The sequence below is a fragment of the Accipiter gentilis genome, chromosome 25 (assembly GCF_929443795.1).
Source record: "Accipiter gentilis chromosome 25, bAccGen1.1, whole genome shotgun sequence".
NCBI lineage: Eukaryota > Metazoa > Chordata > Aves > Accipitriformes > Accipitridae > Astur > Astur gentilis.
The window spans coordinates 18,550,264-18,576,340 of record NC_064904.1 but is presented as its reverse complement, the minus strand read 5'-3'; the positions used below and the strand labels follow the sequence as shown (position 1 = coordinate 18,576,340).

The following is a 26,077-nucleotide window of genomic DNA, read 5'->3' as shown; positions in this document are numbered from 1 at the left end:
AGGTTGTTTTACCTTTTTTTACCTTATTTCCCTGCAAGGATTTCAACGGGATTTACGAAGTTGTTTCTTTGTAACTAAAAGTTTGTGCTGTTTAAAGGGTTTAGTCAAAACTTAGGGATGTTGCGTAGTGAGATTTGTGTGTCGGGGGATCTCTGGGCTTTTGAATACACATGGCCCTGCTGCCCTTTCCTGGTATTTTTCTTTAGGAGCAGAAACCACTCCTGGCTAGATTCCTGCACACTCCATCTCATCTTTCCTTTTTCTATTTGGGTGCCACATCTTTCTAGTAACAGGGAGGAGGAGAGCACAACCCTTGGAGGAGATGGACTCAGGGCTGCTGGGCTGGCTTGGTAGCAGAACTGACGGAGCAGCCTTCGTGCCTGTGAATGTCTTTTCTATGTGCAACTGTGTGATTTTGAAGTGTTATATTAATGCAGTGAGTGACAGGTCTTGCCTTGGAGAATTTCATGCCAAATGCCCGAACCTGTGTTGAACCACAGTGAAGTTTAGACGTTGGAAGAGTCCACCATGGTGGCATGCGTTAGTGAGCACAACAGTAGATACTAGCAGTTTGCCTGATTTCCTGCAGAAGAGGTTCCATGTCACCTTTCTTCAGAAGCTTATGGGGTACTTTGCAGACACAGATTTGGTCTGAAATGGTCCCATCTGCTGTCAGTTGAGAATTTTCAGACTTTTCTTTCCCCTTCCATTGATTTTTCAAGACCCCTTCCTACAATCTTGATGCTGAAGCTCTGTGTCACGCTGAGCTTGTCTCGGTCTGACCTCGGACACCTGAGAGTTGGTTTCTTTTTCCCTTCTGTTAACTGAACTGCCTTACTTCTTGCCCTCCAGCTACCTCCCGCAGCTGCAGATCTCAAAATGTTTTACAAAGGAGACAAAAATCCTTAGTCCTATTTTGCAGATACCTGGGGCAACAAGAGCAGAGTGGCTTGTCCCAGACCACCCAGCACGACGTCTGATGTTGGTGGCAGGAGGAGGAACACAGACCTGCTCTTCCCAAGCCCTCATCCCAGTCCTTTCCTCCCTGTGAACCCTGCTTCCCACTTTTAATGGGTTAAAAATTCCTGTTCTGACTGCACAAGCCCTTCTTTGACATCTATAGAAGGAGGTTGGCTGTACGGAGGTCGTTTTGGGAAGGTGGAAAGAAAGCGTAACTAATGAGAGGAGCCCTTGCTAGGGAGTGCTCTGCCAGCAGCTCCCTCACCTCTCTTCGTAGGGGCTGTAGGTTTTGTTTACTTGGTCTCCATTTATCTTAGAGTTACGTGAGGAACCCCATAAGCAAGTCCTGCATGGATGACCACTCTCCGATCTCTGATGGGCAGAACAAGCCACCTGGGGACTTTGGCTGTGCTAGAGGATATGGCCAGTATATAGGGGCAAATTACACGGGTAGCTTGATGAAAAAATTGGTTAGCTTATCATCATTTTGCTTTAAGCCTCCTGGAAACATTAGGACTAAATGGAAGTGTGAGTACCTGAGGTGGGACTAGAAAAATACCCGATTTGTGGTAGAGCCTGGCTTAGTCTCACAGTGGGACGGTGAATTTCTGGAGAGGAGCTTTGATCATAGCCACAGCTATTTCTGTCTTTGGATAAGGCGTAATTGAGCTGGTTGTGGTGCCCTACGTGGCATCTTTTCAGGGTGACTTCTTGAAGGGGAGACCTTCCATGCGGGCAGAGCCAGAGCTGCCCCCGATGCGACTGGGTGGGAAGAGCCACTATTGCAGAGCAGGCATAATAGGTTTGCCGGGCTAAATCCCACCTCGTGGGCTCCCCGCGCCGGCTGCAGCATCCAGCCAAGTTGGGCAAGTGATTCTGTGGGGAGCGTGTGCCATAATCCCGTCCGGGAGTCGCAGAGGTGCCTGGCTTTCAGGCTCGCGGCCATCCCAACGGCGGGTGCTTCACCCGCTCCCTCCTGCTCGCCGGAGCTGACACCCGTTTTCCCCGCTCCCGATCCCGGCGGGCACCTCTCCCTGCTGGGACCATGGGTGCCGCAATCCTCGCCTACCCCCGAGACACTAAACATCCCCCCTCGGGAAAGCTCTGCTAATGCTGTCCATCGTGAATAGCTCTAATCCACTCTTTATTCAGCACCCTGATGAATTTAAGGCTGCACCCTTGCTGGCGTCTCCTCCAGCGGAGAGTATCCCATTAGAGGCATGACTCCCTGGCTCGGCGTACCACGACCCGCTGGGCCATCGCTCATCGGGGTTTCTGAACCAAATTCAATACTGGAAGTTTTCACGGCGCTTGCGAGAAGAAGCCGACTCTTTGGTGTTGGGTGGCTTGCAAATAGACAGGGCTGGCTAACGCCTGTTCTTCCTAATTGCAATTCTTTGCGAAGAAATTATTGGGAAGATATTAACCATATAATGTTTTGGCAGGGTGCTGGGTGGCAGTCATCATTTCTGCTGCTACAGTATGTTAAAAAAAAAAAATTAAAAAAAGAAGGACAATAAAGTAGGCTTTTTTGTTGGAAAAGAAGATTTCATGTTATCTGTGTTTGCAGGCTTTCTGGCTCATATGCTGGAGGAATCCTTGCTGCGGGGGTGTTTTCATTTTCTCGTCTAACATGGCAGTGGTCCATCGCGGCGGAGGTTTTTAGCTTAAACAATCTGTTTGTGGGGCTGCTGATGGCTCTCACCGTGCATTTTGAGGAGGCATCCACTGCAAAAGAGAGATCAAAGGTAAAACATCTCAAGGAAAGTGAATAGTTCTTTATTTTTTTTCAATTAGTTATCACGCAGCTGTTTAATTTCCTATTCATTTAGTGCTGGTTTAGTTTTGTTTAAATAAAGAAGGCCAAATTTTGGGACTTGGTTCAGCAACCGTGCTGGCTGGTGTCCATCCCTGACCTACCTGGATGTTCAAAAGTGCCAAACACTGAAAAACGCATCCACTTTGCTTAAGGGTTGACTTGGGACCTGTTGGATGGGTTTGGGGTTGGTTTGTTTTAATACACACAGGGTAGAAACAGGAGAAGCAAAATCATTTTCATCTAAATGTTTTAGTGTAAAGTTTGGTTTCCTGCATCAAAGACTCAAACTAGGCTGTTCAAGTTCTTGTTTTCAGAACTGGTATTTTTCCTTGGGGTAAATAGATATATTTTACAGAAAACTCCATCTAGTTAGAAACCCAGGATTTTACTGAAAAACTGAAATAACCAAATTTTCAATCAGTTCTTCTTTTGAAATTAAATGTGCTCCTAAAATAATGGCATTGTTAAATACAGAGACTTTACATTTCATGCTATATTCTCTACCTTATAAACAGACTAGGCAGCCAAATGATATTTTTACTCAGCAGTCTTGTTCTTTCTACTTCTATTTGCCTGAACATCTGATCTCTTCTCCTCTCACAGACTTGCCTGCTGTGATTCCTGTAAATTGTGTGAATAAAAGGATTGTTGTTGGGCTAGGCTAGAATTTCAGGAGTCCGCAGTGGTAGTTTACTCAGCTTCGTGAGTTCTCAAATAACATGTTTTATCAGTGGTTATAGAGACCTTGTTTCGCCATTGGATTTTTTTTTTTTTTTTCTTTTCTAGTGAGTACTGTCCCAAGATCCCTACAACCCGAACTCCACAAAGATGGAGTTGGGCATTTTCCAACCTGCTTCCACATTTCACGTGCCCAATTTCCAATGGGATTTTCAGATGAGATTTTCAGAAGCAGTTAAGGAGCTTGTTTCAATGTTTTTTGGGTGTCTGGCATCCCACACCTTGAAGAAGCCAGGCTGCCAACAGCAAGCTCACAGCGCTTTTCATATATCAGATGGTCGTGCAAACATCTTCAGGGGTGTGCTTGGAGTTCATCAATATACTTGAAAAATTACTGAGGTTGTTCTGACTCCCACAGGGCAGCTCTGAAGCCTGTAAATGTTTTTCAGAAGTTAGGGCAGGTGTTTTCATGGCAAGGCAGCATCCACCGTTGAATACTGGGCAGTCAATTAAAAATTACCAGGTGATCCCATCACCACGCCAAGGCAAGTGTTTGCATCTCACAGGCCATCCTCACCAGTGACTGAAATAAGGAGGGGCGATGATCTGATGGTAGATGGAAGTGCCGTCCTCCTTGGGGATGGCTGGGGAGGTGAGGATGGGTTGTCGGCTCCTGTCCAGCAATGTCTGCGGGACTCTGGTGGCTTGTTGCCCACCGAGGGGCTGCCCTGGGGCATGGCTTCAGGTTGTAACATGGATCAAGTGGCCAGTGATGGTGGAAGAGGAGGCAAATTCAGAGGAGGAGCAGTGGCCAGTGGTGTACATGGCACTGACCCAAGGTTTCTACCTGGAGTTGCTCTTGTAGCCTCGTCCTCCCCCACTGAACGAAGAGGACTCGGCACTGGTTTGATGGTGTTGGGACAGAGCAGAGCATATGGCAGCATGGGGCAGAGAGAGGCTTTCCTTAGCATCAGCCAGGGATGGCCATGGTACCAATAACGAACCTGTGAATAATCCTCAGTGAGTACCAGAAATACCCTTGCACCGTGCTGTATAGTCTGGATACATTACCCATTTTATCAGAAAACTCTTTCAAAGATGCTTGAAAATGAGCTTTTAGACTAATTCCCTTGCTTAGGAAGTTTGTGCTGCCCTGACTTTAGCCCTCTGTGCCTGAAGAAGAGGAAAAAAATAATTCCTGTTATATAAAATGAAGTCTCTGTACATAATGGCATTATTTTAGGGTATGGCTTCTGAAAACTTTGCATCCTTTGGGGTTAGCTGCTGGGCAGTCTCCCCTGTGTAGCAGGGGTTCAGGAATTGGACCCCGGTGCATCGTTACGACATGATGGTGCTACAGATGATCTCTGTATATGTGGAGACATAGCCGTTGTTGCGTTGGATGCTTCTTAAATAATGTTTTCTGTTAAACAAATGAAATCTCCCTGTAAATAATCAAAAATAGCCTGCGTTACCTGTGTTATAATTGATCGGTGCTCACCAATGTATTTGCCTGTCTCCTGCAAGCATGCTGTGGGCTGCACTGGAGCTCTTTTGGTCTCTGGATGTTTTTGCAAACCATAAAGAGTAATTGTGAATGCGTTTGGGTTTTTTTCCCGTTTCAGATCTCTAAACTTGGTGCCTTTTGCTGTGGGCTCAGTTTGTGCAATCAGCACACGATAGTGCTTTATATCGCTTGTATTGTGCCTTGGGTTCTCTCCCGGCTTTTCAGAAAGACGGTACGTATTTTGCTGACCCGTGCCTCTGTTTTTGTAAGGCAGTGAGTTTTTCTTCTTTGCAAGCACTCGTGCCACTTTTATGTTGATGTACAAACAGGGACAGTCAGTGGTCTGTCTAAACTAGTCAGTCATAACCCACCGAAGTTAGAGTCCATCAGTCTGACGCCAGAGCCACCGATCACAATTTAGGGCCCGTGCTCACACCAGCAATTGGTGACCTGCCCGTGTCTCCTGGCACAGGAGCGCTCTGCCCCACCTGCTTGCAGATATCCTGTGAGCAGCTACGAGACCGATACTTGGAGCTAAAAACCGCTCAACGTGGACGAAATAAGAGCATGTTCAATGACCTACCAAACAGGAAGGCAGATCAATACCTGTTGGTGAGAAGTCACAGCCACGTACAGTCTGGGCACTGCTTCTCCTGGCTGACGGCACTGGCTTTCTCGTGGCATCAGCTCATTTGGAGATGAGTTTCTGTATGTCGATTCCCTGGTGGCAGCAAACGAAAGCTGTGTCCGCTCATTGCAGAGCACCTTGCAACTGCTGTTGATGGTTGAAGGCTCAGCCAGAATAAGCAGCACAGCAATAAGGCTGCAGATGCTTATCTTTAGGGAAGTCTTCTTCAGCATCTTCTTGGGACGTGCCTCCAGCTCTGATGCAGCCAGCACTCGTGAGTCCTACAAGAGATCAGCTCTCGGGTGAAGAGCACCTTGCTCGTGCCAGCTGGGAAAGACCAAAGGAATGCTGACCTGCGGTGAAACAGCAAGCTCCTGATCTGGTCAAATATGTCCCTTTCATCTCCTACCAGAGATCCCATTCTCAAGATGTTCCTCCTTCTACCCCTCTTTTATTGAGCTTGCTAGCTGTGTAAGAAGGTGAAAACACCTTTTTGCATGCTTGGCTTATGAAGGTGATATGCATCTGTCTGGATGCTCTTGTATTCCGTAGGTAATCTGTGAGTCAGTGCATCAGGCTGGATGTAGACATGTTGTAGAAATTCTGCTTTGCCCTGAAAACAAGCTCCACATCTCAATGGTGCAGATGCTCTGATCACTTTGCCCTGAGAAGCCTCCATCTCCTCCTCCTCTCTCTTTTGCCCCACTGAAGGTCACAGTTGGGCAGGTTTCTGCCAGGCCGGTCCTGCCTGTATTTTTCCACCCTCAACCTGATAAATCAGGTGTGGTTGTGAGTAATGGCACAGGGTATAACAGCCTGGACTGAAGCACGTGAGCTGCAAGAGATAAGATGCAACTCAGGCGAGCTTGATCCAAATTCTGTTCAGTATCTCCAGCAAACCCCTTTCTGACTATATATTTCTTTTAACACAATGAAAACTCACTTCTGCAATATATTTGTGTTCTTTAAACAGAGCTTTTTTTTTTTTTTTTTTCCAACTAGGGAGGTCCAGAGAGGCCTCTGTGATTTCCAGCAAGGACAGTCCTGTGCTAATATAATATTCCTGGGAAATACTTTAGCCAGCCCAGTGGTGCCTGCTGCAGAAAACCACCTGAGAAGAAGGGTATTTGATGGAAAACAGTGACCTCTTAAGTAAAAAAGAGCCAGCTTTCTTCTGAAGGAACTCTGGCCACCACCGTTATTAAGCTACTTTTTCTGCTCTGTAGATCATCATTCTGAATGGTGCCTCTTCCCCATAACCCCAACTGCTGAAGAAGTGCTTTGATTGACAGGGCAGTGGCTAACGATAAAGCAAGCGTGCAATATTCTAGGGTGGGATTTTCCAAAGCACTTAAAGGAGTTAGGCACAGAAGTCCCTTTGAAAGTCTTGTCTTCCTGACCCCTTAGGCAGTCTTGAAAATCCCACCCCAAAAGTTGGCCTATCCAATTTAGCCAGCGTAATCGCGATAAAGTAAATGGCAAAACTGACTCCTGATGATGGTGATGATGTGTGTAGTTGTACTAGAGCAGCATTTTTTTTTTTTTTGCCAGATGGAATACCAGCCAACTCTTAATCGCTGCAAAGTGGGTTATCTCAGCCTTGCAGTGCTTCAGCCATCTATGCATGTCATGCCATGATTTAAATGTGAAAGATGCAATGAGTATGATACTCATGAGTCCTAGCTAATATTATTTGCTTCACTTAAATTTCACCCTGCCATGCAAAGGAGATCAGTTTGATGCAGTTTCCTAGTAATCCACAAAATCGTAAGGTTTAACATAGCATTTTGTAGGGACTTACTATAAATTGAGAGATCAGCTCTGTGTAAATATATTTGATGTTTTTTCTTTATCTGTTCTTGAAGTTCCAGCGTGATTAAACTAAAATAAACATTGTTATGCAATATGACATATTTTGGTGCAGGAATTGTCCCTAGGCCATTTGCTGAAGTTGGGTTTATGCTTCTTGGCTGGTTTGCTGCCTTATCTCTATCTGCCGGCTTCGTCCTACCTCAATCGAGCCCGTTGGACATGGGGAGACCAGACGACTTTTCAAGGATTTTTGACCCACTTTCTCAGGGAAGAATATGGGACATTCAATCTGGTAAATAAAGGTCATTTTCTAAATGACTTTCCTTTAACTTATGCAATAGCAGAACCTTTCTATTTGTGATGATTAATGGCTGCAGGGGAAGAAATTGAAAATGTTTTCTTTTTTAAAAACTTGTTTCTGATTTTGACCTTCTGATCTGTCAGGTTTGCTGGGAATGGATCACATAGCTGGGAAAGCAAAGAAATAATTCTCTTTGCCTTTACGGGGTGAGCCGTATTATTTACTGGGAGCTGTACAGGTGTCTTGTAAGAGCCCAAAGAGCAAACTGTGCTAGAGGGAGATGGCAACATCAAGTTTTGTATTTTTCTTGTTTTAAGACAAATAATTGTCTTACTTTTTTTGTTTTAAACTCAGCTATTTAAAGAGCAAGCAGTTTTCGTTGCTGTACCTTCAAAAAACATTCCTTTTAATTGACTTAATACTAATATTGAATGTAAATGAGTGGTAGGTTTGAGGGGTCTCAGAACCCCCCGATGAGTTATTGACAGGTCTGTGCTCTTTCCAAGGGAGGGAGGTATTGCATGGTTGCTTGCAGAGTGCAAGGTTTGCATCTGCCTCCTCCAGCCCTGACTTAGATGTTTGGCACTGGCCACCCAAGGAAAGCAAACGCCCAGCACCCCTCTGTCCTTCTGCTTCAGAGATTTCAGTGCAGAGAGCTGGGAAGTCGCACCACTGGGGGGAAAAAAGAGAAAAAGGTATGGTTTACATATTGTGTCACTCTGTGGGGTCTTGAAGCCCCATGTCCTCAGAAATTAAGCCCCCTTATCCAGCCAACCTGACACAGCGAGCACGGTTGCCATTCCATTACAGCCTTCTCGGAGAGCTGGGTGGCTGTAAGATGTGAGGCAAAAGGCTTGATAATTCCTGCTGCTGCCACTTAATCTTTCCAAAACTCCTACAGAGATAAGATCCACCCTCTGAAGGACTTGGGAGATTTCCCCCGTTGTCCTATTCCCAGCTGTCTCCTGAGAACAAGACTCCATTGGGCAGAGCAATACCAAGGCATGCAAATCCCTTAACTCCTTTCTCCATCAAATGTGATGAATTCAAGTTGATGTTCAGGAGGCTTAGGGATGGACTGCGTGTAATCCTACACCACAAATCACATTTACGATGAACTTGTCTGAAACAGGAGCAATAAATGCGGCAAAATCCAAGCATTTGGTCCCAACGCCAGTTGGGATAATGCCAGAGCCCTGCCTGGATGGACAGACAGCCCTTGCGTCCCACGGCTCCGTTTTAAGGGCAGGCAGGGTCAAAAAAAAACCAAACAAAGAAAAAACCCGGGCGGGGGTTCCACCTGTAAGCCAAGGGTCAGAAATGTCATCTCCTGCGAGGGATGTGTCTGAGGCCAGAAGCCGTCAGCTGCCAGCGAGCTGGGGCTCTGCAAGAAACAGAGGTAGCAGTGGTGCTTCAGGAGCTGTGGGCTGGCTCTCCATCCTCTAACACTTCTATTTTTTACTTAATTCTTGAATGCAATTAACTATTCCATTTTTACTGAGATTAAATACTCCTTCCAGACCTCCTGGATCTGTTTACCATATCTTCTATCTGGTAGCCACCACTTTTCCAACAAGCACCTATGAAGGTAATTCCTTACCTCCGCCGAGCATCTCTTCTTTCCCAGACTTGTGCCATGGATTGCAAGTCTCTGCAATAAAAATTCTCATCTATCTTATATAAATCTCACACAACTCTGCCTCCATCAGGGCAGAGGAGACAGGGGCGAGTCTGGTAGCCAAGCAGGAATTGAGACCCACGTGCTTGTCTCAGGCTGCGGGGAGATGTCCCAGAAAATAATTGCACCGTGCAGACACAGGACAGGAGGACACGGCCTCAAGTTGCGCCAGGGGAGGTTAAGATTGGATATTAGGAAACATTTTTTCACTGAAGGGGTTGTCAAGTGTTGGAACAGGCTGCCCAGGGAAGCGGTAGAGTCACCATCCCTGGAGGTATTTCAAAGATGTGTAGACATGATGCTTAGGGACATGGTTTAGTGGTGGACTTGGCAGTGTGAGGTTTACGGTTGGACTCGATGATCTTAAAGGTCTTTTCCAACCTAAATGATTCTGTGATTCTGTGATATAGTGGAGATCATAGCTAAACCATATGATGTGCTTGAGTTGGAGAGTAATGGGTTGGTAGCACCTTGAAAAAATGCTGTTCCAGGTGGTAAATCCTGCACAGTGGCACAAGAACGTGGGAGGAGATCTTGCAGTGAAGGTTTGAGCAGAGTTTGTTGTCTTTTTGTTGTTTAAGCAATTCTTGTTCCCTTGTCACCTTGGGGTACCACCTGAAGGGGTTTTGAGTAACCCTGCATGCTCAGAGCTCTGCAAACAGAAAACGAAAAGACTTTTCCTTGCCCCAGTGATATGGCAAGCAGCGCGTGGGTTTCTCATGGGTTTTCTCTCTTTTTAATCTAGGCCAAGTCCGAGACAGGATCCAGTATGAGAGAGATGCTGGTGTGAGTAAAATCTTGACAGTGCCTTTTAGTGGAGAGAAACCTGCTGCTGCTGCTGGCATTTTGGCCAAAGTGGCTCCTGTCCTGCCTTTCCTTGGCTTGGTCCAGAGCTGGGGCCATGCGTGTCTGGGGCAGGGACAGCACGCTTGTCCGTCTGTCTTCCCCACTGGAGGAAAAATGCTGGATCCCCCTCCCCAGCGATTTTTCATTCAAAATCCTGACACGTAAACCGAGCTTGTTCCCATTTCTGGTAGACTTAATCACAGCAGAATGGGAATATGTTATGTTGTGCTTATTCCCTGCTTCTCTTGACACTTTAATTGAGTGCAAGGGGCGATTTGGGGATGACGCATCCATGCACTAATTTCTCCGCAGTTTTCAGCTGGCGCAGATGAAGTCGGAGCTCTCCCTTCCCGTCCTCGCCCTGGCACTCGTGGCCTGTGTGAGCACAGCACTGCCGTAAGTTGGAGGAGAATATTTGCTCCGATGTGCATTTTCTTACTGGCTGCATGGGCAGCTTTCTTTGCCTTCTGCTTGCTGGTGCAAAAATTTCAGCAGTTGGCTGTGGTCATGTATTAATTAAGAGCGAAATATCCCTGCTCCTGGTAAGCCAGTGGCTTTGTAGATGGCAAGCTTAAAAAGTCTTGAAATCCTGATGGTTTTGTGCTTTGAAAACAGAAGTCTCATAAATTACAAAGGTAAAGAAAGGCTCATCAGCTCCTTGTATTAAATGCATTTAGGTATGCAGAGAGATGGTGGGTTTCAAGCACATATAACTTTTGTCTCCTTTTTCATCCTGCCACTATGTTATTTTTTTAATAGGACAAAGCAGCAGAAATCACCCGTGATCTGGCTTTTCACTGGAATGCTCTGTCTTTATTCCCTTTTCTTCGCTTGGAGAGCAAATTTGGATATTACAAAACCTCTGTTTCTGGGCGTGGTAAGTTGCACTCCAAAAATTTGCTCTGCCGTGTTAATTTTCGGAAGAAGCCTTAAACCCACCTACTCAGGAGCAGGTGGCTGTCTTGAAAGCTGCGCAAGGCGCAAAAATACGGCCACTTATTCTGTTTCCTTCTAGCCGGGGAAACAGAAATAGCGTCTCTGGGGTTTTGTTTCCTAGGTGGAGCGATTCTGGCTGCAGAGCAGTGCCGTGGTGGCTGTGCTGGCAGGGCTGGGGCTGGCTTCGGTGGGAAGCAGCGTGCTGGAGGGCAGCCGGGCGCTGCCGTGGCTGGAGTGGCTTTCCGCTCTCGCTCTTGTCTCTTCTCAAGTTTGGGCAAATTACAGGTAACGAATCCCCCGGGCACTTGTCTTGGTGTAGCCTCGTGGGGCTGCGGGGTGCCGTGCGGTTGGGGTGCTGCTGTAAATTTCCTCACCCTGCTGCTGGGGTTTCTGCCCTTGTCTTGACGTGGGAAAGGGTGTTGTCGCATCCCAGCTAAGCTTACATGGTCACAGCCTGCAGGGCTCCCTTCTTTGATCTCCCTCAAAATCATCAAGCACCAACTCCAGGCTGTAAAATGGCGGTGTCGTGTAGTTTGCAGGAAGAAAACTCTGTAGATATGTAAACTTATAAATGAAAGAAACTCGTAAATCTGTGCTTTATTTCCTAAGGAGGTTTGCAGAATTCATTTGACCTGAACAGTCACCTTCTCCTTCCCTTGCTTTGCTTCAGGTTTCCTTGTGCCCTGGGGTTTTTCTTTTTTTTTTTTTTTTTTTTTTTTTTTCCTTTTTGAAGAGTTAGATCTGTAGTATAGGGCTTCCTTATCCCATAACCACGCTGAAGACTCTGCAGTGGTTTGGGTAAGAATCAGTGTAGTAGCAGCAGGGATGATCCGGTAGAGTTTGACTAACGAAGCGTAGCCTTCATACTCGGGAATCCTTCCTTCGCACACATCTTTTCCCAAAGGCTGGTCCATAGGTGAGCCAGCCATAACTCATGTCCTGAGCCATGTCATGGAGTGTCCTCTCCTTGAATCCATATCTGGAGTGTGTGCGCACACAGCTGTGTAAGGAAAAGGACCTAATCTCAGGTAATGTAAATCTACTTCTGCCTGATGCTAGAAAAACTTGGCTTTTTAATGCTTAATTAAAAGGATGGGGAGGATTTCAAATACTTTACAGAACCATTGTTATGCTGGCATTTCCAGCACCGACTAGTAAGTCTTTAGGTTTAGCCCAAGAAAAAATTAGAATGAGGGTGAAGGCGTGCAATGAGTGTGTATTTTGGCAAAACTGTAGTGGCTTATGTCTCTGGTGCTGGTTTCTGGGGGACTGTAGTCTAAATGATTCATTTCTATATCTCGGTTTCTCTGCAAATGGAGATGATGATTTTCAGCAAGATCTGACCAGGGTGGACTTCTCCTGTGGATGCCTGTTGCATAAAATTGTTCTGAAGATATGCAAAGTGATTCAAATACCTGTTTTTAAAATACTGTTTTTTATCTGTTCTCTTAAGTGCTTGTGATCAAAGCAACAACTACGTTGTTGATAAGTTTGCAAGGAATCTGCTGTCCTCTATGCCCACCAGTGCAGTGATCTTGCTAAGAGGAGACTTGCCTGGGAATGCTCTTCGTTATGTACATTATTGTGAAGGGATGAGGCCGGATATCACCTTAGTGGACCAGGAGGTAGGTTCAGAAAGTAATATTAAAAGAGGCAACAGGCAGATTTAAAAATAAGAAGCAAAAGTTCAGTTGTTCCTTTCTCTCCTTGAGGGGTTCTCTTTGTTAAAATAAAACTCATGATGCAGAAATAAATAAAATTTATTTTTTTTAAAGGGTTGTGGGTAGCTCTGGGACGGAACGTGATGTGCAAGTCCCATTCAGGCCCAAAAAGCCAACAGGGAGACAATAGCGGGTAGAGAGAAGGGGAAGCCCAAGTCCTTCATCACGGCAGATGTCCAGATGTGGCACAGGGCTGATGTTTGCCTTGCTGAGGAAGCTTTGTCCCTGCTCTTTTCTGCGGTTGCCCTGAAATACAGATGTTGGGGCAGCAGAATGCCTCTGGGAACAGCCTGGAGGGCAGCAGGTCAGCAGTTGCCCTGAGGGTGATGGGGTTTTGGGGTTTCTCCCAAGGGCTTTACCATGCTGAGGCTCATTCCCTGCTTCCTCTCTGTTATCTTTGTCCCCCAAAGGTAGTTTTGCAGACTTTTGCCTCTGTTTTTCACATTAAAACAAAGGTGCTGTGTGTCCCTGGGTGGTGTTTGCACTCTTTCCTTTTTTCCTGAGAAATAGGAGAAGAAACCCCCCCTCACAGAAGGGGACACCTACACTTCCACTGCCACGTCAGTCCTTGCATTTGGCTTTGCAACAAGAGTTTGTGACTTGTTGGGAAACCCCAAACCCAACGCTTCAAATTTAACCAAACCCAAGCCCTGTTGCGTCTCTTACCAGCAGTAGCTATTTTGTGTTTCCTTAGAGTTTTGCCCACTCAGCGGTGAGGACCATGTGCCTCTGATCAGAAATCACTGGTGACCTGGTCTGGTGATGTGGTCCCAGACCATTGCTGAAATGGGAGATGACTTTACTGGGCAAATAGAGTCATTACTCCTGCAGAAACCATTTCTTCTGGATGTAAAATGGAAGAAAACTTTGCTTCTTGTTTTAATTATGATAATATTTTTCATGATAGATGATGACTTATGAATGGTACTTACCCAAACTGGCAAAGCATTTACCTGGCGTTTATTTTCCTGGGAACCGGTGGAATCCTGTGGAAGGAGTATTACCTGATGGGACACTTGTTTTTAATCTCCATCGTTTCCTCAAAGTAAATAAACAGTAAGCACTTCTTTCATATGTAACAGCTTTCCTAAAATTTCCGACTGTTTTTTTTCTTGAAATTGTTTATGGAACAGCTTGGTACTGCATCCAAAAGACCAATTTTCTCCACTGAGTTCCTCCCCGGTGGTGAGATTATTTCTGCAATTAAAGGAAATATCTATGCAGAAGTAACTCCATCCGGATATAATGTTGCTTGTTGTTTTGAGGTTGGTTTGGTTTTTAGGAAGGAAAAATAAGAAGGTGATCGGCAGAGAGTATTTACTGATTATTTTTGTTGCTGTTGTTGATAACAATTCATCACAAAAAAAGGAACATTCCCGTGTACTCAAAATGACGACGGTTGGAGAGCAAATTGCTGCTGCTTCTCCTTCATGAACATTGTGGCCAACTGATTAGCATAGAATGAATGTATTCCAGGAATAATCATCATATAAAAATAGCTTAGTAAGAGTGGAGAAAGGATTAGATACTCACATGAATAAGAATAGCATCTGCATTTAGACTAGCCAGGGTGAGCCGCGCGAGTGTGGGTAGGCAGAAGAGCATTGCCAGGTGCCGTCGGGAAGAAAATGGGCTTCTCCTATGGCTTCTGGCATGTTGGTGAGGTCCAACGTAGGGGAGAGGATGTGTCTCCTGTGCTGGCTGCACAAGATGTGCAATGCCAGACGGAGTATTTGCTTGCAGCAGGAGAGCTGTTTTGCCGAAACAGAGACACAGACTGACCCAAAGACATGTCCTTGCTGATGAGAAACGGTCTGGATGGGCATCCGTGCCACAGAAAGTACGTGGTTTGCTCAAGCATGTGGGGTGGGCCACGGTCTCTGGCATAGCTTCACAGTTGCTCTCTCTGTTTTTTTTGGCAGTAAGGAAGTGTTTGTCTGCATAGGTCTTCATGAAGGTGACTCAACCTGGAAAAGGAGCTATTCGCTCTGGCCGTGGGGTACGTGTGACAAGTTGGTTCCTTCCGACGTTATGTTTGACCCAGGAAAGTGGATTCATCTTACAAGAAATCTCTATAACTGGACTGAAGACTACGGCAGGTACGAGGCAGAGGCGACTCTGCTCCTTCCCGCTCATCATTCTTCTGCCAGCAGCATACCCACGTTCATTGCAGTGTTAGAGAAATTAAACATGAGCCGTCGTCATCATGTTTCGTGTTCTGGAACATATAATAAATCCGCATGTGGTATTTTTATTGGTGTTAAAAATAGAGAGGACGTTTCTAGTCAAGTATCAGGTCCAATTCTGATCTTAAAACTTGATCAGGAGCCAAAAAACATTAAGGACTTGGGACATCCAAAGCTTTAAATGTCACAGACTAAACTGTGATGGATGGTAAAAAGCATCTCTTCCTTTGAGGATAGCTAGGGTGCTGTGAAACACTACCAGAGGCTCCTTCTATGGAGGGAGAGGAATAAAGTTTTATGAATGACTGAGTATCAGCTGAATTCCCTGCTGTCAGAGCCATATAGGCTTCATGACGGGTTTTCTTCTGCCTGGGAGGTCTGTAGCTGCCTGGGTTAGAAGGGTTGATTGCACGGTGGGTGAAACACAGTGACATGCATCTGATGGCTGAATTTTATATCTCATTCCCATTTAGTTTCAAGCCCTCTTCCTGGGAAGCTGTCGCCAATGAGGAGATGTGGCAAGCCAGGTGATGCTCCTTTGCTCCCTTCCAACAGCCGGTGGGTGATGCCAACTCACTGGCGTGGAAATACACACCAAAATGGGCAGCTTGATGGTGCATGGCCTTATTGGATCTAAATGTGCCAAGCTTTGGAAGGAAAAGGTTGGCAGAATGAGATGAAGCATGCATGGCCTCTGGCAAATCCTTCAGGAAAGTGGTTGTTTTGTTCACTGAAATGTTCTGCTCGAAGTATCTCGAAGGAGCAGAGAGAAGTTGGGACATAGGGTGAGAAAATACATCATGGAGAGAAATTTGTATCGCTGATGACTTGAATGGGGATGCTGGTGTACTGTCCCGTAAAATTGAAGAGCTGTATGGACATACTGAAGATGTGTATAACCATGTGATGTGAGCTGGTTATGTTCAGCAGTTATTATATGGAAGTTTTTCTTGTTTTTCTAGGATGAAAACAGCTTTCTTTATATTTGACCTTGCAGAAACTGCCAGTGTGACTGCAGAAGTGAAATCACAACTTTACACCTTTGCATACACAGTAAGTCATATATTTTGGTTATGAATGATCCCTGCAGTTTCCGTCCTTTTTTAATTTTTTTTTTAATTTTTCAGTTCCGTAGAAATAAGGGTGTTCCCATGTAGGTCAGCAGTCTTGTAGTCTGCATTCTGCTTCGTTTATCCAAACCAGGAACATAGCAGATTTGTTCAGGGATTTTATCCATTCCTACTTGCCCCCTCAGTCATGGAGGATGCCAAACGCTAACCAGTCAACACCCTGCTTTTGCTATAGTTATGTTGTCTGTTTGCTGGGCAACAAAGCCATGCCAAGAGATTGCTTGTCCTGAAGTCCCCTCTATGCACTTGTCCCCTCTGTCATTACACAGTCATGCATCTGAGCCAGCAAGTGTAAAATCCAACAGTCTTCTCGCTGCAAATTAATTCTGCTGCATTTCACACCAAAGAATAACACCCATAAGCTGGTGTAGGTACCTCTTGAAATACTGGACTGCCTGAGATGCCAACAGATGCACAAAATGATCAATGTGTGTCAGCAAAGAGGAGGAGTGTCTCATACCCCGGCAAAGAGTCAACAAATAGTTGCCTTTCAACTCTTGCCCGTTTTGCTGTGATTTTTGCTGTTCCGCAAAGTTCTCGGGCGCGTGCCTGCTGTTGAACTTCTGAATATTCCTACTCAAGTCAACAGACTGCTTAAGTTCTGTGGAAGGTGTCCTGATCTCCTGAAATATTGAGTAAATGTATTCCCAGGCACGGCAGTTAAATCTCTTTTTTTCCCCAGCCTGGTGTAACAGCTCTCTTGGGGAAGCACATAACGTGCAGCGGGGTTATCACGATCATCTGTAACGTTTCTAAACAAACAGCTGTTGTAGGAAGGGAAACATTTCAGCCCCCCTTGGATTTCTGATTCACGCTATTGTGCATCACATGGCAAACACAGAGTGAGTTACAGAAATGCCCCGACTCTGGACTTGGACATCTAAATAGCATCTGTTCCTTTATGGGCAATTTTGAAGCACTGTTAAGAGCTGTTGGTCCCCTTCGTTCAATTAATTTGTGTGCTCCCCCCCTCCTCCCCTTTTTTTTGTCCCTTTAACAGTCGTACAAAGAAATTGTCAACTCTCATCCAAATCACCCGGTGAACTGGCACAAAAACTACGCCATCGCCTGCGAGAGGATGTTGCGTCTCCATCGGGTGGATGTGGATCCCGAAACGTTGCTCTCCGAAACTGTGAAACATTTCCTTCTGTACACTGAGAAAGTGGAGGACGATCCCCAGCGGCAGGATATTCTGCAGGCTGTGAGGCACCTGAAGAAAGAGCTGCAGGGGCTGAGGAAAATGAAAGATCTGAGGCAGGGAGCTGGGTAGCACCCAGTCCTCCACCCGCCCGGTGAAGTGCTGAAATTTGGAAGTCAGGACTTAAAACCTGAATTACTCCTTGACAACGTGAGAATGGTTTTAAAAGGCGACAAAAATGGCAGTGGAGAGAAAATCAAGTGTGATTGCCTCCGCAGGAACGTACTGATCTATGATTGCTGTTGCCAAATGAACTGATTGTATTGTTTTGTCTATGGGGAAAAAAATCTCATCACTAAATAAAATACTGGGTTTCCAAAATGAGAGTTTTCTTTTAAAAGAAACCTCTGAATCTGTTGTACCGTGAAGTTTGGTTGGTTTTTTTAATGAACGCGGCTTCCTTTATAGATGCAAAAAATGTATTTAGCCTTAAATGTTTCTTCTGTTACTGTTTTCTACAGCCATTTTTCTTTAGCTGTGCTGTGTCTCTGTGTTTTTGTGGTCATGGAGCAGCACGGTTGGGTAGGTTTCCATCAGGACAAGCATGCGGGACAGTGCCCTTCGCAGGAGGCTGATCGTTTGCTGTTTTGGATGTGCTCTGTGCCCAGGGGTGCTGCAGACACGATGTCCTCCCGGCGTGGGATGGTAGGTAGAGACCAACCCAGCTCTTTCTGGCTTTGCCAGGATGGTTATTTTTGTTACACTGGGATTTTACGTTGGGATAGACTTCATTGCTCTACTTTTCCAAGAGCGAGGAAGCAACTTGGTGTATTTTCCCTTGCAGAGCACCGTGACTCTGTAGGCAGCAGCGTGGCATCTCCTGCATCGCCTTCACCTGGGGTAGAGGGACCGTGGTGCCGAGACCCTGCGCCGGGGGGGGGGGACACGAGAGCAGCTCCCCTGGACACTGCTGTCCCTGTGGCTCGTGGCATCTGCGCTGCGGCCTCTTTCCGTGCGAGCCCATAATGCTCACCTGCTCTGCCACGTCCTCGCAGGTACTGGGGATGCCAGAACTGCAATTTTAGAGATGTTGGGGGCTTTGACCAAAAGAATAGAGTGTGAATCCATCCTGCTTTTCAATCTACCCCAAGAGCCAAGCAACTTGGTTAACAAGAGCTCAGCTACTTGTTTTCAAAGAAAAGACGTAAAATAGCATGTTTTTCAAAATGTTGTCAATTAACATGTACTTCAAATGCTTAAACCAGACCCAAACCTCTGGTATTGTTACTGGAAAGTTGTGTTCATCTAAATTTTCATACTTTGGTCTGTGGTTCTGTGAGATCTCAGCCCAGCGTTCTGTAGGAGACAAATTGCTGCCGGGCCAGGTTTTCATTTGGACTAGTAGAATTTTCGGAGAAGACAGACATACTTCTGTAAAGATCACGTTATCAAGTGGCAACTCTGGAAGCTTCCCAGAGGTTTGGAGGAGCAGATCAGGATGTGTGCAGGAACGAGGGGTGTTACATGTGGGTGCTCTGTTGGTCTATAGTTTGAGGTGCGTGTAGGTGCAGATTTAGGCTTGCATGGCTACTAATCCTAATAGATCCTTTTAAAAGGAGACTACTTTTGTTGTTCTCTCCAAGTGCTGGTTTTCCCAGACTGACTTTCATTGAATGCTCCCTGTATAAAAATCAAGCTGCTGTCTAGGAATCTCTAACTCCAGTTGCAAAATAACATCCTTTATTTTCCTCCCTCTCATTCTGATTTATTTTCATAGTATGCTTTCCGTAGCAATTCCCCCTGTTAGTTCTATAAATGATTGCTGTACAAACAGCAGATGAGAAATGAACAACAAAAAGAAAGAAAACTATGGCTTCTGGGGTTGCAAAGCCACAAAGCGGAGGGGAAGGGAGGAAGAGGAGCAGTTCAGGGGTGTCATTTTAACTCTTTGTGTTGTAATTGACTACATTTCAGGTCGACCGTGCCTCACTTAAATCTCTTCCTTTTTCTCAATCCCCGCAGAAGTGTTTGTACAGAGTGGGGGAATATCATACATTCCTCCATGCAGCTTTCTCAGGGTCGGCTTTCTTCTCCTTTCTCAAAATCAGTCCTTCAGCCTAGCAGAAAAGCATTAGGAATCCAATTTTTGAATGCTTTTGTTACCTGCATTATTGAAAATCCATTCAAGCAAATATACTGAGCCGAGGGTTTTCTTTATCTTGATTAGATGCCCTTCCTTAGCTGCATAGTCTTGAAATAATTGGAAGCTTTTGTGGATTCCACTATCTGCTCAGGAGAAAAGAGGGGCTGGACAAAGGTATCCCAGCCTGCAGCCCACGTCGAGTAACGTATCGTCATATATCGTAATAAGCAGCAATGCAAACTACAAGGAGAACTTTCCCGCTGGCAAAGCCTTCCTAGGTGTGAAGAGCAGGGGAAACGTGATGCTTTTTTAGGGAGCAAAGCAGAACTGGTTGCAACAGTGCCGTTCACGTCTGCCGTGTCCGTATGAATCGCGGGCAGGTGTGATATGGGTGTCCATGCTGGGTGTTCAGCTCAAAGACATCCCTGACGGCCGATCGCAAAGGGGAAAATATTAACAGCGATGGAAGTTACAAAATTCCTCCCCCTGAATCTGTTCAAATGAGATTTGCTGGTGCTTGTAGACGAAGCAGTTGCGTGGCTGTTTCTGAGCCTGTTCGCTAAAAGGCAGCGCTGAGGGATGCTGGCAGTTTAATTTTTATCAGCTCCTCTTAGGTGGCACCCTTAAGTTTATCAAACAAGCAAAGCTGATTTGCTCTTCGTTAGTCTCAGTTGCATGAATCGGTTGCCAAGTAAACAGGATTTTGCATTTTCCTAATTACTTTCATATTTGTGTTTTACCTCTATTTGTTCTCTTGCAAAACTGGTCCTAATAATTAGTCAGGCTCCTGCTGCCTAGACCTTAAAAAAAAAAAAAAATAAAGGGAGGGGAGGAAAAAAAAGACTTCTGAGGGTTTTTTCTCCCTTATAAATTCATTTTTGTTACAAGCATCTTTTATACATATTACTAAAGGGAGCGCACTAAGAAATGCAAATAATAGTTCTTTATTTTATTATGACAGTTAATTAATAGCAACCTGTTTTAATGAATAAAGTCACTCAGAGTCCTTCAGCACTTCCTAAGTAGAGGCCAGAATCTGTAGGGATTCTTTTTTCCCCCCCATTGTATAGCTCCGAGACTCCGCGCACTATATAGGGCCTGTATAGAAATGCTCGCTAATGAAGAGGGAGGGCGAGGAACTTGTCTGCATTCAAAGATCACTGGTGAGTCATTCAGCGAGAAAAGGCCCCTTGCTAGGAATAGTCACAGTTCCGCGGCATTGTGCTAGCAAAAGGGTTTGATCAAAGGTCTCCTGCCGAGCTTGCATGGTTTCCTTTCATACGACGACCATAATTAAAACCACTAATTCTCTTTTAAAATGCTGCAGGATGCCATGTAGGCATCTGTCTGGAGTGTCCTTTGTGCTGTCGGGAGCTGTTAAGGACCAGCGCCGAGGGCTTTTCAGCGACATGCCAGTCAGGAAGGTGATTCGACATAAGGGTGCCTCTGAAGGCTTGACAGGGCCTTGACTACACAATTCCAGCTGAATTTGCCCCTTGTCAGCTGCCAGTAAATAAATCTCAAAGAAGGGGGGCTCGGGCGGGGGGAAGCCGAAGTTTCATTACCTGATCCCTGGGGCTTTGTTGGTTTTGGCATCGCCCAGGGGGAAGCCCTTGCCCCTCGGGGCCGGGGAGCTGGAGATGGCCATTGGAGACCCCGGCGCCCGGGCCGTTTGAAGACCGTCAATACTTGTAACAGTTCAGCTGTTAGGAAGACAAATAAATGGAAGAGCCCATTAATCCCCTTTGGGTACTCGGTGCCTTTTGCCCTTTTATCGCAGCCTTATTAGGTTCCTACTCATCTTGAACCAGGAGGGATGAATTGAAGTTGTTGAGCGCTAATTGGCAAAGACTTTTCATCGCGGGCCAAGAACTTTCACTGACTTGAAAGTAACTTCGCCACGGGGAGGATCAGCAAATTCTTGCCTCGCCATTAAAACAAAACCCCCAAATCCTGTTGGGATTCAATGCGGTATTTAAAAAAAATTAGGGGAAAAAAAAAAAAAAAAAGAGGCAACTGCTAAATTGTTGGGCTTGTCCTTCGTGAGGATGTTGGCAAGTTATATTTGCTTTTTAAAAGAGAGTCAGGGAGCCAGACGTGGCACAGGGCGATCCGTCCTGAAATGCAGTTGAAATCCACGTGTCTTACATGTGTAGGCGTGCGTTACCAAAACCTGCTCCCAGGCCAGGCTTCCCGAAAGCAGCCTGGGAGATGATCTGTAAGGTGGCACCATCGTTCTTGATAGTTTGCAACCGCTTAAGGGTCGAGGAGGGCGGTGCTGAGGTTTCCGTATGCCCAGGGACAATTCTGGCTGACCTCGAGTCATCCCTGGGTTTGGTGATGGGATTTATAGAGAGGAAATATTTCAGCGTGGAGGCACTTGGATGTTCACATGTGAATTGCTTTTTAATGTTGACTTTGGTAAAGGCTGCATTAATTTGGATGTACTTATTGCCCTCTCTCCCCATCTCCCCCATTGTGTATTTTAAATAAAGAATAAAACTTTTGCCAGGTCATAAAAGCATCTCATCCATGATAAGTGACAAGGTCATGGGCCACCTCAGCCTGGAAGACATCGAGCTGAGGATTTGAGAGCACAAAATCTCATTGATGTGTTCCCCAGCCCCTGCATATGGGGGACTCGTGAAACAAGGTGGCCACATTAAGGATGGCATCTCCCACTGGGATGCCCATGTGTGTACCCCAGCGACTTCCAGGACCAGCAGCTTGGCACAGCGCTACGTGAACAAACAGGCGGCAAAAGCTCCTGCACCGCTCCCGGTAGGGAATGAAGACATCGTTGTCAGTACCCTCCGAAAGGCTGTTTCGTTTGGATCTGCCCGACGAAGCCGGAGCAAGCGCTTGTGGCGTTGACCCTGCCAGGTGGCTGTGAGATGCCACAAAGGGCCACGCAGCGAGGATGGAGGGTGCTGGTGGCACCGCGTCCTCCACGTGTTGTCTCTTCTACGGGAGCGTTTGAGTGCTTTTGAGTATTTTAGAGTTGTAACACATCGCTGCTGGTCAGATACAGCAGAAGCTTGCTGAACTTTGGGGAAAAAGCACCTAAGAGGAGCACGGTTTTGGGGGCCTTTTTTGTCCCGTCCTTTGATTTAGCAGTAAAGCCACTTAAAAAAATGGCATCTGAACAACTCCGCTGCTCATAAAGCCTCCCTAGGGAGGATCTGCTGCCTGTTTCAGGCCAGAAGAAGGACTTGCATGCCCAAATTGTTGCCATTTTATTCCTAAAATTTATTTCTCCCTTGCTGCCTCTTGACACTTCCGCTATATTCAAACATGACATTTCAATAAAGGCTTTTCTGAAACAGAGTAAAAACAAGGAATGAGTATAAATTGGAATAACTTTATTCAGATGAGTGGAGCTGGAGGAATTTGTGCCGGCAAAAGGCTGGTTGGAGATGGTGTGCTGTGATTGACAGTCCCCATCCATCCAGCAGTCCTTCACAGCCTGCTTCCAACAAATCTGAGATTTTGCCTTTTGTTGGGTTGAACAAACCCAATGCAAACATACTGGTTATCAGTGAATTTTATTAGTAAGTCCTTGTTGGTCAAACAACAGCAAAAATGGGTTTTGCTGGTGAGTGAGGAACAGACCCAGTGGCCTCGAGGACGATGAAGGTCAGCCTGGGTGCTCGATGTACGTGAGTGTTGTCATCACTGGTTATAAAATGAGGGGAATAAGGCACTTCTCGAGGGAAGTTCCCTGTAAGTGATTATTTTCTGCCAACATCTGGGAAGGAAAAAGTAAGAATTTGCTACTTGATTGCAAGCTGTGGTTTGGCATCAAGAAAACTGGATATTTTTTTTTAAATCCACTATCATAATTTTGATCCTTATACTTAATTGAACTAATTCAATTAGACCATGCCACTCTTGCATTTGATTGAAGACTGCAGTTTGGTTTTGCTAGAAGGTAAGAGTGAACCATGAATAATTCTAAGTATGAAAGAGGATTTTTGTCTCTTGTGGGGGCCCAGGAGGGAGGTCGGAGCCTCCTTCAGCACTGTGTATCACACTGCCCCAAAATGCTACGGCATTTTTTTCCACAACTTATGCTGATATTTGGTCAGTATACCCTGCTCATCCATCACATCAACTTTCCTCCAAACCTACTGAGTCCTATTTTCCATCACATAAAAATGAGAGTCAATGACATGACATGAGGAGGACCCAGCTTCTTCACTTGCTGTTTGATTTAGGACCATTTGGGTAACTGTCACCTTCATATAAACTTAATTACAGCAAACATGAGCAACTTGGGCAATATGGGCCAGGTGTTTTGTTCTCTATTTCTGAAGGCTGTGTCCTATCAAGGTCCCCAGCACATGGGTGACCTCAAATATAATTTAAAATATTGGGGTTTATTGTGTTTTTAAATTCAGTGACATCATTTATAACATTTTAATTCTTCTTGTTGTCCCTGGTGTTAAAAGCGGCTAGTTTTAAGAAACCCTGGGGACCCCTAAATACCCTTTTTTTCTCCCAACCGGGATCTAGCTTTTTACCATTTCCTTAATGTTTGCAGCTAGAAATACAGCTTAAGTGGCATTATGCTAAGTAATTATTCTTACAGGATGTGAAATGAAACAAATTTTGCACAGCATGAAATTATTCCTACCACGTATGGCGTTCGGTGGCAGATTTTTTCGTTTGGACCGTAAACAAGGCTCAGTGGCAATGAAACAACACGGAGCAGGGGAGGGGGGAGTGGGGAGGAAAACACTACCAAAGGTAAGTCCTTGTAGCAAAAATATTTTTGGCTGGATCAAATATTAAACCTGCTACTACAAATTTCACGCTTTGCATTCCTAAAGCAGATGCCAAGTGATGATGCCAAAAATTAATTGGAAATAATATCGCTTGCCTTGTGTGCTCTATCCAGCAGAGGGCACAACGGATAAATGATGTGCGCGTTGCCGAATTCGCTGCCACTGATAAGGCTGTTTGTAATTATTTCTGTAAAAATATGTAGCAACATGCTTGTGTGCTTATTTACATTTGGGGATGTGTTCTGGAATGGAGGGTTTAGATTTAGAAGTATTCCCCCCACCCCATCAGTACGTACGAGACTTTCATGTTTTGCCCGCTTTGTTTTGTCAAATTGCTAGGTTTGCTTGTTAAAGTACAGTGAGCTAATTCAGTGTTTGGATGATATCTTGAATTAAAAATTCAAACCTTGGCTGCTAATAGGGAGGTGATGCATCATCTTCCAGCAGTAGTATTTTTACGTGGGTTTCTGTGGGTAAATAAAAATGTCGTTACAGAGTGGAAAAAAAAAAAAAAAAAAAAAAGGTTGAAGATAACTGTAAGGAGGGGAATATTGTCCCTTTTATTTATGGAAAAATGTGAGTTGCTTGTTTATATATAACAAAATAGTGATTGGGAAGATAAAGTTTCCCATCAGTTTCACATACTATAGGATAAAGAATCTATGATAGCATTGGGCAGGAGATAGATGGGGAAAAGATCTAAGAGAAGTCTAAAACAACAAAAATTTGTAAAAGTCTGCTATTATTTGCATTCAATGAATCATGCAATTAGCAAAATGGACTAGGATGTTGGGGCACAGGATTGCTTTCGCTGGTGCAAAATGGATAGATATTCTTCTTAAGTACAGTCCTTTGTATTCAGCAAACACATCAGTCAGGAACAAGCATAACCCTTAAATCATCTATCTGATTAGGGAAGAATTCTTTTCATAAATGATACAGATCAGAAAAAAATGTTAACATGTGCTTCCCACCCAAACCTTGTTCGGAAAGCCCCATACTTCAAATTATTCTCGCTGCTTCCAGCCCCCTTTGCCCAAGTACAGATGAAGTGGGCAGGAAGGGAAGGAGAGGGAAATGTGTGCTAGAACAAATGCAACAGCGCAGTCTTTCTCAAGTGACTGAAAAATATATTTCACGCTGCTTCCTTCCAGTTTCACAACATATAAATAGATGCTGCCTTGGAACAAGTCAACATTTGATGCAAACAACCTCAGAGCTCAATCTGTGCAAGGAAAAAAAAAAGTCTGTTTTCATGTTCTAGTCTCTCCCTATCTTGTTTCAGGGTTATTGTTTAAATCAACACTTTCCAACTGTGTAGATTTTAGCTGGAGGTTTTTTTTCTTGCTTGTTTGTTTTGGAGAGGAGGGGGTTGTAATTTCCCAACGTATGGGAGATAAATGAGATGTTTAAAGCGCCTCAGTGGAGTGGAATAAAAGCTGGGAAATCAGAGAGATTGTAAATCTATGTTTGTTTTAGAAATAAAATAAAATAAATCAAGCAAGAGCAGGTTACAGCTGCTAATACTGAGCTGATTAAGAGCAGCAGTTACATAAAAAGCAGCTAGAGTCCATATTGCAAGTAAGTATTATTGCAGCCATGAGAAATGCAGCTCCAAAGCTTTTAAGGGCTAGTACGGTTGTTTGTTTGTTTTTTGTGGGTTTTGGGGTTTTTTTTGTGTGTGTGTGTGTGTGTGAATTAAGTGCTGATGAAAGGTACGGGATTGACAGCTTTGCAAACTCAGTGCTGCTGTTTAATCACATAACCCGTAGTAGTGCCTACAAGACCTGCAAGAGCAAGTTGTCCT

The 26,077-nt window shown here is 45.1% G+C and overlaps 1 protein-coding gene across 5 annotated transcripts in view; it reads left to right on the top strand.

Annotated features, from left to right (window-relative positions):
• Positions 1-17,726, top strand: part of TMEM260 (transmembrane protein 260) — a 34,654-nt gene extending 16,928 nt beyond the window's left edge. For 2 of the 5 annotated variants that reach the window (XM_049828549.1, XM_049828553.1), the window contains 13 exons: positions 2,531-2,708; positions 5,083-5,196; positions 7,517-7,696; positions 10,129-10,169; positions 10,542-10,625; positions 10,989-11,106; positions 11,287-11,450; positions 12,619-12,790; positions 13,794-13,942; positions 14,809-14,985; positions 15,546-15,599; positions 16,035-16,125; positions 17,203-17,726. In XM_049828549.1, coding sequence (XP_049684506.1) covers positions 2,531-2,708; positions 5,083-5,196; positions 7,517-7,696; positions 10,129-10,169; positions 10,542-10,625; positions 10,989-11,106; positions 11,287-11,450; positions 12,619-12,790; positions 13,794-13,942; positions 14,809-14,985; positions 15,546-15,599; positions 16,035-16,125; positions 17,203-17,472 — 1,792 coding nt within the window. In that variant the 3' untranslated portion in view covers positions 17,473-17,726. Of the gene's footprint in view, positions 1-2,530; positions 2,709-5,082; positions 5,197-7,516; positions 7,697-10,128; positions 10,170-10,541; positions 10,626-10,988; positions 11,107-11,286; positions 11,451-12,618; positions 12,791-13,793; positions 13,943-14,808; positions 14,986-15,545; positions 15,735-16,034; positions 16,126-17,202 lie in introns of those variants that run through there. The other 3 variants (XR_007509584.1, XM_049828551.1, XM_049828552.1) reach the window with 3 other exon arrangements.
• The last annotated feature ends 8,351 nt before the right edge of the window (positions 17,727-26,077 follow it).